Here is a 12,987-nt window from a genome sequence, read left to right as displayed (position 1 = left end):
ATGCCATGGCTTCCCATCAATTCATTAGTGTAGGGAACTCCTGGTGTGGAAAATGACTCCACAGATGCAGAATAGCACCTCACGTACAACTTAGGGTCTTAGAGAGTTCCCCATGGCACTGAGATGTTAAGTGACTTGCTCATATGAGGTCATATAGCTCATATATGTCTTGATCCCAGGTCTTGACTTTATCCTGTATGCCACACTGCCTTTAGGATAATAGTTTTGTTAGATAAATGCCTTGTCATAAAGGTGTCTATAGCACTTAGGAAGATTGGGCATCATCCTGCGCTTCTCAGCAACAGATTAACTTACTTCTTCCTACTTTCTCACTACCAGCAAGGCAAAAGTCTTCCCTAGGGAAAGACATTGAGGAAATTTACTTTAAAATGAAACATGATCTATGTGGCAAGGGCCTCTGGGAAATGCACCAGAATGGGCAGTTAGTTGCTTATAAGACCCTGATAAATAAAACCCACTATCACACAGGGAGACATTTTACAATCTCCTGAAAGGAAAAGAACTCAAATCACCAGGACATTAGTCCTAGGAACAAATTTCTAAATAACATCACAGGTTGAAAAGTAGCTTCGTTAGAAGCTTCTTCCAAACTCCAAGGGAATATTCCACAACCCATTGGCATTAAAGGGGCAAAGGCACTGGTGAGAATATATTTAGGAAAGATTCTGTTTTTGCGGCCTCTCACAGCAAATCATTTCCAACCTACCAAACCCCGAGGTCCTGTTCGCGAGGCTGGAGTAGGCGTTCCCACTGGGCGAAGAAGTGGCTGGACTGGACAGAGGGCTGTAGGAAGATGGGTCGGCTGGGTAGGTGTGGCTGGTCCCGATCCCAAAGGGAGAAGACTGAGTCTTGCTGGACTGCGATGGGATTTGCTAAGGGTCCCCCACAAAGAAAACAAACCAAAAACATCACAAAGTTCTCCTTATTTTATACCTCCTGGTAGATCCACATCACTAGGGACTAGGTGTAATGCAAGTGTTGGCACACCAATGCTCCATGAATTCTGCCAACCTCAAACATTTTTGTCATCCAGAGATCTGCATTTAGCACCACAGGCATTTAAGGAAAGAGACAGTTAATATCTAAACATACACCGCTGCTGGAGCAGCAAAGGAGAATGAATGCTCTTTCTAGGCACTAGTTCAGATGGACAGCATTGATTTAATATCTAATAAGGCAGCACAAAGGCTTCACTCAGCTTGTTGTAGAAGTAGACCCCTTCATTTGCTCAGTGTCTCATTGGCTGATATGACCGGTGCCTTCCTATTGCTGCTACTTTGAAAGAAGAGTAACACTTAACAAGGACAATTCTTCATGGTCAAAGGAAGGTAAAGAAGCCATCTTAAAAAATGGCTTGGGTAAATACTTCAATATTATATTTACCTTGGTTGTGGTGACACTGGTGCTTTTTTTTTCCTCTTAAGATCTCAAAACACTTAATAATATAATTACTTACAGATCCTCACAGTCTTCTAAGGGGGGAGGTGAAGATTTTTCAGCAAGAAAGGTCAATTGGGCTAATTGGCCTTCACCTCATACTCAAGAGAGACAGCTATTTTTACATCCAGAAGGTTCAAAGGGCTAAACTGAGAGGCAGAGACTTGTTCGCAGCATACTAATGCCTCTGCAGTACTCACTTGTTTCTTTAAACTCCCCAAGATAACATAATGCCAGAATAGCTGCTGAAGGATAAAGCAGTAGCTGTACTTAGGTACTGTAACAAAAATGATGGTGTTGAGAATCTACATACTGAATTGGAACTAATCTCCAGACAAAGTCTGGCAGGTAATCAGATGATGAAATGTTCTTAAATAAAGCAGCAAATTGTAGCCTTTAGTTTGGGAAAAGGAGTGATCTGACTAAAAGCATTCTATGTTCTGATTGGTTAACCTTGGATTTCATTAAGGGGAAAAATACAGATAACATGATCACTAATAATGCTAATCTAGCCAGCCAAGTTTCAAAGGGAGAGGGAATGAGTCAGACCATATTCAACCCTCAGGGACAATGTCAATTATAAAGAACACAGACTCTTGGCTGACCATACCAATTTCCTTATGAATCACCATACCTGTCCAGGAAATGGTGGACGACTCCCGGTCCAGGCAACTTGACTCTGATTTATCTGACGAGAAATTTGTGTCATATTTTGGCCTGTTGAAGAAGAGGACTGGATATCATTGACTCCAGGTACGTGAACTACCGAAGAGCTAGGAAGAAAAAAATAAAACTCATGTGAGGGAAATATAGTGACTAATAATAATGCCAGTAACATGATTTCAGAGCTATCGGCTGACTAGCCCATTATGCCGATCCCCAATGTATGATCACATTCAGAATCCATTTTCTCTTTTCTTGGATCACAGAAGTCCTGGAGGGAGCTGGCATAAATTCTATCCTTACCTAACCCTTGGGTCACCTTGTTCCAAGTTTATCCATTTGAGTATGATCTTCCTGAGAGCATGAACTTTTTTTTTTTTTAAGCAATCAGGGTTAAGTAACTTGCTCAAGGTTACACGGCCAGGTGTTTCTGGGTGGGTGCTAAGTGTCTGAGCCTGGGATTCGATCTCCAGGTCATCCTGACGCTGGAGCTGGTGCTCTTACTCGCTGTGCTACCTGGCCACCCCGACCATGAACTTCTTTCCCCCCTTTCTTTGTATTAAGTGCCTGACATATAGTAGGTTTGTAATAAATATTTGTTGATTTATCCCCTCCTGTGGTATCTTCAATTTCTCCTTTTCCACTCATTTCCTCTCTTCAGCCTTCCAATATACAACAGGTTTCTTTACTTTGGGGGTAGGTGATGGGGAGGAGAAACCATTTAATTTGTTCTCTAACCATATACAAAAAGAAATCCTAGCTGAAGTCATGAAAAGAGACCAGCTCTTTAACTTCAAAGAGAGAAGACATCAAGCCAAAGTATGAACTTTAAAGAAAACCAACAGTTCCTAATGCCATATTCTGATTCTTGCTCAAACCAAGATCATCTAACTCAGTCCTAGTCCCATAAAGCTACCAAGCTTATTGTGATCTCTCTGCTTTGGCACATTCTTGTATGACTGTACCTCTATCCCTGTCCAAATCTTCCCAGTCCTTTAATGTCCAGTTCAAGCTCTACCTGATTCCTTCAACCTTACACTGATTCTCCATAGTTTAATCTCCCATAGGTCTTAATATCTGCATTACTCATTGGATCTCCTAATCAAATACTGCTTGTCTCATTGTCTGTTTTGTGAGCACCCTCCCTGATGAGGTGTTAAACTTGTTGAAAGCAAATCTTATGTTGTTCTTTTACTGATCTAACTCCTCCTTTTGCCTTCTACTCCAGGTGGTTACTAGTATACTTCTGAAAAGATACTTAATGTCTAACCATGTCACTCATCTGATCAATACATTTCAACAGTTCCTATTTTCTCTAGGCTCAAGCATGAACTCCTCTGTTTAGTATTAAAAGTCCTTTACAACCTAGCTCCAACCTACCTTTCTACTTATTACATATAAGCCCTTCCCTATACTCTCCAGTGCAGCTAAACTAGCTGCCTGTCCACTGGTAAGATAGCTCTGTGGATAGAGCACTGGGCCTGCAGGCAGGAAGACCTGAGTTCAAATATGACCTTAGAACATAGATGGGTATCCATGGGCAAGTCACTTAATCTCTGTTTACCTCAGTCTCTTCATTCACGAAATGGGAAAAATAACACCACCTACCTCCAAGTATTCTTGTGAGGACCAAATGAGGTAATAATTGTAGAACACTTAGCACATAGTAAATGCCATATAAATGTTAGTTATTATTATTAGGTATTATTAGCATCCACCATTCTGAGTTATAGCAAGTATCAAATGAAATAATAATTGTAAAGCACTTAGCACAACACCTGCCTGGCACACGATAATAATGACATAAATGTCAGCTATTATTATATAAGTTCTCATATAATACCTCTCATCTTTTTTTTTGTTGTTGTCGTTGCTTTTTGGAGGGTGGATGGCAGGGCAGTTGGGGTTAAGTGACTTGCCCAAGGTCACACGGCTAGTAAGTGTTAGGTTTCTGAGGCCGAATTTGAACTCAGGTCCTCCTGACTCCAGGGCTGGTGCTCTATTCGCTGCGCCACCTAGCCACTCCAATACCTCTCATGTTTCATAGCCATGTCTCAGCGGTGGCTGGCCCCCATGAATGGAAGGCACCATCTCCTCACTTTCTCCTCCAAGAATCTCTTATTTACTTCAAGATCTAGCTCAACCACACCTTCTACATGAAGCATTTCTTGATTTTTCGGAACACTTAGTTCTTTTGCTCCCTCAGTTACTCAATAAATACTTATTAAGTGCTTATGGTACACCAGGAACTGTGCTAAGCACTGTATTTATTTTGTATATGCTCTTTTGTATATACTCATTTGTGTCCATGTTGAATTTAAGTTCTGTGATGGCAGGGACTATTTTATTTTTGCCTTTGTATCCCAAGCACATGCCTTGGTATATAGTAGTCACTTACAAAGGCTTGCTGATTTGAATGACTGATTCATAATAAATAAGATAATGAGCCAATGAGATAAAGTATATGAAACGCTTCACAAAACAAATGCTAAGTAACAGTCAACTATTATTATTACTACTGCTACTAATAATAACCTACTTAATTGAATTTTATAATTTTATTAATTGTGCTGAGGAATGCCCTCCAGACTATTTATTAGGATCATGGTTTATCTCTCTAAAGAAGGTGGTGGTGCTGGGGTTAGACAGTCTTTCCAACTACCTTGCTGAAAAAAAAAAAAGCTAAACATAAATATTTTTGTATCAATTACTTAAAAATGCTTCCTTCAGATAATAGTATGAAGCATAATTCCAACATTTCAATTAGCGAATTCTATATCAAATTTACTAAACCCCTTCCTATTCTCTTTCCTTCCACATTAAAAAACAACAACAATGTAAATCTGATGGTATTGTCACATTATATGACTGTTTTATTAAATGCAAGAAAGTCCAATGAAAGAAGATTCTCCAAACCCCGGCTGTGTGACTGGGGCCTTTCAGTTTCACTCTCGTTCATTTCTTTCTTCCTCCACAGCCACTGGGAGGAGAGCCTGTGCTACTCTTTTCTTTATTGCAGGACAGAAAGATTAGCCATTTGCTAAAGGAAATGTGGAATGTCAGGAGTACAGAGGAAGTTTCTCTTTGACCCAGTTCTGGTTTCTGGTTGCTCTATTGCAACATAGTTAGTTCAGAAGAGACTCAGCCAAAAACAGATGTGCTCTATATTATACCAAAAGCATGTTTTCTGGGATATAATGCTACCATGCATCTCTATAATTCTTTCATCTTTTTGAAGAATGCTTTCCTATCTGTTCTCTAGGATAATAGGCCTATATTTTTAAGAGGCAGTTGCAATGAAAGATAAAAGGTTTAAAACCTGTCTTTCCCTTCAAACCAGGCTTTCTTCTATCTAGACTTCTCCATTTCTGTCAAGGATACTGCTATTTTTCCAGCATTCAGACTGAAGCATCTTCCCAATGCTCCTCATTCTGTCAGTCATGAAGTTTCTCGGATTCTTATTTCACAATGATTTTATAGTCATTCCTTAATTTCCATTGCCATTACCAACATGACTCACTCTAGGCTCTTGCTAGCTGTCTGGAGCTGCATTCAAATCTCACTCCTAATACTACCTTTGTCACCTTGGATAAATACCCAATCTTCCTCAATCTCAGTTTTTTTCATCTGTAAAATAAAAGGGATGGCTTAGATGGTCTCTGAGGTTTTTTCCAGCTCTATATTTAGGTAAGATTTTATTATCTTATTAAGGTTGTAGCAGCTTCCTAATTAACCTTACATTTGGTTTCCACCCTCTTCAACCCATCCTGCATGTCATCACCAGACTGATCTTCCTAAGCCACTTTATACAAGTCACCTTCCCACTTAGAAGCTTCAATACCTTCCTACTACCTACAAGGTCAATTCCAAATTCCTTAGTCTGGCATTTGAAATTCTTTATAAATGGGGTGGCTAGGTGGCTCAGTGAATGGAGCACCGGCCCTGGAGTCAGGAGGACCCTGAGTTCAAATCCGGCCTCAGACACTTGACACAAAAACTAGCCGTGTGACCTTGGGCAAGTCACACCCCAATTGCCCTCCAAAAAGCAAAAAAACCCCAATTTTTTTATAATCTAATTCCTTTTATAGCTTCCAACCTCCTCTTCCCCATTCCCCTTATTCTCTTAAGTGTATTGGTCTGTCCATTGTTCCCTGAACACTTCCTGTATATTCCTACATGCATACCTTGCTTTGCATTGTTCTTCTCAAAAAAAACCCCAAAAGCCCCCCTCACCTCCTCTCTACTTGTCTTAAATCTTGCCCTTCCTATATGTCTTAGCTTAATTATTCCATATTCCATCAATCCTTTCCTAATGAGCCCAGCCCTTGGTGACTGGACTCTCAGTGCCCATATCACCTTTTAGTGCTTGACTTATATTACTCAATTCAATAAGCATCTTTAAGTGCATAGTATTAGTAAGACATTATGACAGGCCCTGAAGATCCAAAGATATAAATTAAACAGGACCAGGCCTCAGGGAGCTTAGCATTCTATTGCACACAGATAAATGAATGCCAAATATATGCAAAGTGACTTTCTTTTTTGGGGAGAGAAAGGGAGCATGGGAGCAGGTTAGAGGAGGTTATACTTGGGCTGAACTTCGAAGGTAGTTTGGGATTCCAAAAAGGGTAATATGAAAGGCATCCCAAGTATGGAGGTCAGCTTGTGCAGAGGCTGGAACATAGAATACACAAAGGGGAGTAATGTGGAATCAGTCTAGAATGATAGGTTGGAGTTAGACAGTAAAAGGCTTTCAATGCTCCCCTCCCCACACCAAAAGAGGAGTCTGAACTTTATCAACAGACAGGAGCCACTGAAATTTATTGTTTTGTTTTGGTTTTTGCTTTTTGGAGGGGGGAGGACAGGGCAATTGGGGTTAAGTGACTTGCCCAAGATCACATGGCTAGTAAGTGTTTAGTGTCTGAGGCTGGATTTGAACTCAGGTCCTCCTGACTCCAGGGCCAGTGCTCTATTCACTGTGCCACCTAACCGCCTCCCCTGAAATTTATTGAGAAGGAGAGTGACATGGTTAAAATTGTGCTTTAGAATGGTGACTGGAGACCATCCAAGTGGTGCAAGTGAGAGATAACAAGAGCCTGAGCACAATCGGTGACTTTGTGAGTGGAAAGAAGGGAATATAAGGTATGGTGTGGAGATGGAATTGACAAGCTTTAGCCAATTGGACAGATGGAGTAGGGATGAGAGAGGGGAGACAGTGAAAGCCAAGCATGATTCCAATGTAGCAAATCTCAGCTCTTGTAAGGATGGCAGTGGGGGGAAGATCATGAGTTATGTTTTGGATATGTTGAGTGGTCAATAGAACATTTAGGGGGAGAAATCTAGCAGGTGGTTGGTTAAGCGGGCCTGAAGCTCCGGAGAGAGATGGAGGCTGGGTATGGAGATTAGGGAGACATTTGCATAGAATGAAATGAAATTTGGGAGCTGGTGAGATTACTGAGTAGAGAGAGAACAGAAAAAAGGTCCAGGACAGAGCCCCTGAGATAGACTCATGGATAGGGAGTGGGACAGGGATGGTGATCCAGAAAAGGAGACTGAGAATAGGTATGAGAACCAAGAGAGAAATGTCACAAAAACCCAGGAAGGGAGAGTATCTGTGAAGGGTGGTTGGTCAAAGTGTTAAACTCTTTAGAAAGATGGTGACCAAGAAAAGGGCATTGAGTTTAGCAAGGAAGGATCACTGGCAACCTTGGAGAAAGCAGTTTTAGTTCAGTGGTAGGTTTGGAAGCCAGATGGTGAATGAGATGTTATCTTACATTTTTTATTCATCTCTTTTTGTGCATGTTTTATCTTCTTAATTGGTTTGTAAGCTTCCAGAGACCAGAGATCACGCTTTAAACCTCTTTGTATTCCACCGCACCAAATTGTAGATGCTTAATAAATATTTGCTGATTCTAAAGAAGCTGCAATATTAAGTGACTTGGAGACCTTCAGCAGGAGTTGGAGAGGCATGTTAACACCTGTAATTTTGTAAGGTTTACCTACAGGATTTCTGGTTTTGTCCCTATCCAAGGTCATGGATTCTGCCAAAAGATGGCACTAATTATAGTCTTGAATGGTATCAAGCTATGGAATACACAGAAACATATAATTAGCTGCAAAAACAAGGTCTAATATTGGCCTCCTTGCATCATGCATCCTAAGTAGGTAATGGCTCAGCCTCTTTGCAAATTGCTTTCAAACAGAAGGAAAAAGAATCAGTAACACCAAACACCTATGTGGCTCAGTGGATAATGTGGCAGGTCTGAAGTGTAGAAGACTCATCTTCCTGAGTTCAAATCTGGCCTCAGATACTTACTAGCTATAGGACCCTGGGCAAGTCACACAACTCAGTTTGCCCCAGTTTTCTTATCTGTAAAATGAGCTGGAGAAGGAAATGGCGGCTCACTCCAGTATCTCTGCCAAGAAAACCCCAAATGGGGTCAGAGAGAGTGGGACATGACTGAACAATAAAACAAAAGACCACACATCTACAAATAAATCACTAATGACCACATCCCTGTTTGCACTGAAAGGTCAGAAATACAGGCATTTAAAAGAAAAACAAAACCCAAGCCCACATGAAACCCACCTCAAGAAAAAGCCACTTGCTGACACTGTGGGCCAGTGAGCAATACTGGCCACATTTACGAGAAAAAATGGCCTTCTGACCCATATCCTTGCTCATCCCCCTAGTACTATACCTGAATGCCTTTCCTGAGTGTCCTGGTTGGAATGGGCTTCCTTGTGAGTAAAGTTGCTGGTTCCCAGCTGCTGAGGCAGAGGCCATCATTTTTTTCTCCGCTAGGAAAACCAAGGAAAACTGTTATAGGAGAGCAATGAAATGAGCCATTGCCTGGTAAGTAAGGAAGCCTCCCATAGCTGAGGATGGAGATAGAAAACATCACTTTCAAGAGTATACAGAAAGTACTTAGGCTGAGAGGTGAGCATCTTCACACAATACTGCCTCTGATTTTAAAGATGTGGTGATACAAGATTCTTCTTCCATATTCCCCCTGACACCTGCATCTCACCTCTCTTTACACCCCTATACACAATCATGTTATTGACTGTGTTCTGCCTCCTAAGACAGACTAAAAAACCCCTGATAAGAGGGACAGTACCTTCTGTTTTTATTCCCAGCATTTAAAATCCAAAATCCTGTTGGCCTGCTAGGCTGTCTTCAGCTGGAGATGTGTTTCACTTTTGTCATTTCGTGGGTTCTGTAGCTCTAAAATTTGTTTAGAGTCATTTTTTACAGGTATTTGGAGGTGACTGGGAGAAGAGCTCAATAAAGTTCCTGCTTTTACTCTGCCATCTTGGCTCTGCCCCCATCCACAGCATTTAGTTCAGGGCTTTGCACTCTGCAGGCACTCGACCAGTGTTAGAGACAGGAAGAGTTGATCTGAGGGACTGTCTCAATCTGTTGTTTTGTCATCACATCCTACTTCCCTTCATTATGTAAGATCACAGGTACCTAGACTTAGAGCTGGAAACAGCCTTTGAGGTCACCTGGTTCAGCCCCTTCATTTAACAGATCAGAAAACTTATGCACAGAGAGGTGATTGGACTTTGCCCAAGGTGAAACAGTGCCTTGGATTTGAATCTAGTTCCCGTGACTAAAACTCTGGCAGGTGCTATTCAGTCTCCATGAAAGTCCTAACCCAAAACCTCACTATGGCCTGAAAGAGACCCTGGGTTTTATTATGATTCTTTTAAGTCTATAGCATTATAGTGTGTCCCACTAGACAGGAAAAGGTTTTGTTCTGGGGCCCACATTGAACAAAAAGACTCTCATTTGAGGACCAGAATAGCTAAGTTTGGAAAGGCTCATCACTAGACTGGTCACAGCAGGATGACTTTATTCCTCGCCCCCCATCCCCAAAGAAAATGTCATAGGTCACATAGGTCAGTATTAGTTATTCAGTTCTTTCAGCCGTGTCCTACTCTTTGTGACCCCATTTGGGGTTTTCTTGGCAAAAATACTGGTTTGCCATTTCCTTCTCTAGCCCATTTTACAGATGAGGAAATTGAGGCAGACAGGGTTAAGTGACTTGCCCAAGGTCACCCAGCTAGTAAATGTCTAAGGTCAGATTTGGTCTCAGGAAGATGAGTCTTTCTTTTTCTTTTTTGCTTTTTGGAGTGGGGAATGCAGGGCAATTGGGGTTAAGTGACTTGCCCAAGGTCACACAGCTAGTAAGTGTTGAGTGTCTGGGGCTGGATTTGAACTCAGGTCCTCCTGATTCCAGGGCCAGTAAGATAAATCTTTCTACTCCAGGCCTGGTACTCTATCCACTGTGACACCTAGCTGCTCCTCAGTGCCAGTAGAGAGATTACCTACATTGATGAAAAAAGAATCCTATACATACACACATGAATCAAATTTGCCCAGAGAAAGAAAAGAAATATAAAGATAAGGACCATTAATAGTTTTCTTTAATGCATGAATAACCTTATACAGAAAACAGGGGTTCTTGATGGTCTCAACTGAAACAAGAACCAAGGAAAATTTGCCTATTGTTACAGCAGAGATTTAAATTAGTCGTAAGAAAAAAAACTGAGAAAAAGCAAAATGGTCATAATGAGAAAACCAAGGCAAACACTGTTCTATTTTATTCCCCTCTTCTTACTAATGAAAGGTCTGGTGTGCCTGTGGATGACTGTGTTTCAACATTAGGTTCATATCTCAGACCCAAAGGTACTTCTAGAAACCGAGTCTCCATAGACTGCCTCAGGGATTATGAAGCATAGCTGTTCCAGACGCCTCAGGCAGACTCTGGCTTCCTCTTATTCTTATAGTTTCAAGAATGAGTTTGCTTTAGGATCCCCTGAAGTTTGAGTGCTACCACTGCTGCTCACCACCTGGGGAGCACTGGCCAAATCACTTAAACCTCTGTGGTCCTAGCTTTCTCCATAAAGAACATGACCGGGCTTGACTAAATCTTCTCTTAGGCTCCTCCTGGCTCTAAATTCTATGGTACTAAATTCTGGTGGGGTAGAGAGGGTACAGCAGATGGTGTGCTAGGCCTGAAGTCAGGAAGACCTGATTTCCAATCTGGACTCAGATACTTACTAGCTGTATGACCCTGTGTAAGTCACTTCACTCCATTTCCCTCAGTGTCCTCATCTGCAAAATGAGCTGGAGAAGGAAATGACAAAACCACTCCAGGATCTTTGCTAAGAAAACTCCAAATGGGGTCACAAAGAGTCGGGTACAACTGAAATGACTGAACAGGGATTCTGGGTCTCCCTTCAGAGCAGCTGAGAGAACTTCTTTAGACCACTTAGCTCTATTTCTAAATTTCTGACTGTTCCACACAAAGAAAAAATATGTTCTCCCCCTCTAATCTCAGGTAGCTATGGCTGGTGCAGATCCCTCAGATCTATGTGTCATGAATAAGCAATAGTGGACCTCTGAGATTCTACACTGGGCTATCAGCAGGGACTACAGAGTAACTTTCCTAAAATTTTTTTTTGCCTTTTTTTTTTTTGGAGGGGGTTAGGCAGGGCAATTGGGGTCAAGTGACTTGTCTAAGGTCACATGGCTAGTGTTAAGTATTAACTCAGGTCCTCCTGACTCCAAGGTTGGTGCTCTACTCACTGTACCACCTAGCCACCCCTTTCCTAGCAATTTTTAAAAGCTATATGGACGTTTGACAAAGTCAGCTGGGTTAGATATAATCTTTTAGGCTGAAGCTTTTATGAGGGCCGGATTATCTCTTTTATTTCTTCTTGGTATCTCCAGTACTTACCAAATCATTGTTGAAACAGAAGACTGGATAAATTGACTTAGGTGGCTCAGTGATTGCATTCTGGCCCTAAAGTCAGGAAGACCTGAGTCCAAATCCAGTCTTAGACACTTACTAGCTGTGTGACCTTGGGTAAGTTACTTCACTTTTGCCAGCTTCAGTTTCCTCATCTGTAAAATGGGGATAATAAAAGCAACTACTTCCTAGGGTTGTTGTGGGGATCAAATAAGATAGTTATTAAGTGCTTTATAACCCCAAAAGTGCTATAAATAATTGCTTATTTTAAAATATTGTTTATTTTTCTAGCATTATAATTTGAAATATGGCTCTGATTTTGGACCTGAAATGTAATCCTTAACAAATACAACTTGTTTTATCCTCTGAGAATCTTATTTGTGAGAATAAAAGGCCTGAAACTCTGGATGCAATAAGAATAAATCCATATTTATAAAGTGCTTTAAGAGTTTTCCTTAAGAACAACTCCTTGAGGTGGGTATGCATGTATTATTGTCCTCATTTTACAGATTAGGAGAAGTGAGGCTCAGAAAGGTTAAGTGACTTTTGGCTAGTTCAAATTAGTGACAGAACTGACCCTCAAACCTGGTTCTTTTGATTCCAGGTCAGTGCAAAAAATAAAAGTGTCTTAAGACTGAATTTTTATACATCAGTAAAAATGCCAGGCCTCATTTCTCCCAATTTCCTGCACAAAACACTTTGCACATTGGGGCTCTCTGGTCTTAACTTCTCCAATTTACCTGGAATCACTTGGGAAAGTCAATCTCTCTCTCAGTGCCTCAATTTCTTCATCTGCAAAATGAGGGGTTGGACTGAGGTTCTTTCTATTTCTAAATCTCTGATACTCTTGTCTAGAGTTAAAAAGGATTTCAGAGATTGGGGAGCCCAAAACCTCACTTTCACAAATGAGTTACAACCTTGGAGCTTCAGCTTTCTCATCTGTAAAATGGAGATAATAATAGCACTTATCTCATAGAGTTGCTGTAAAGATGAAATAACATGCAAAGCACTTTGAAAACCTTAAAAGTGCTTTATGTAAAAATTATATGGCAAATGTTCTACTACTACTACTACTACTACTACTACTACTACTACTACTACTACT

At 41.0% G+C, this 12,987-nt stretch overlaps 1 protein-coding gene across 1 annotated transcript in view; it reads right to left on the bottom strand.

Annotated features, from left to right (window-relative positions):
* ARNT2 (aryl hydrocarbon receptor nuclear translocator 2) overlaps positions 1-12,987 on the bottom strand; it is a 222,267-nt gene that overhangs the window by 15,502 nt on the left and 193,778 nt on the right. The window contains exons 15-17 of the mRNA XM_069098683.1: positions 8,823-8,922; positions 2,093-2,231; positions 728-893 (exon numbers count right to left, since the gene is read on the bottom strand). Coding sequence (XP_068954784.1) covers positions 728-893; positions 2,093-2,231; positions 8,823-8,922 — 405 coding nt within the window. The remainder of the gene's footprint in view (positions 1-727; positions 894-2,092; positions 2,232-8,822; positions 8,923-12,987) is intronic.

This window comes from Petaurus breviceps, unplaced genomic scaffold (genome assembly GCF_028583685.1).
Source record: "Petaurus breviceps papuanus isolate PSGF00001 unplaced genomic scaffold, PetGlider_PUasm1.0 37, whole genome shotgun sequence".
Classification (NCBI taxonomy): domain Eukaryota; kingdom Metazoa; phylum Chordata; class Mammalia; order Diprotodontia; family Petauridae; genus Petaurus; species Petaurus breviceps.
Note: the sequence above shows the minus strand (reverse complement) of the source record. Positions and strands in the feature narration are given on the sequence as shown.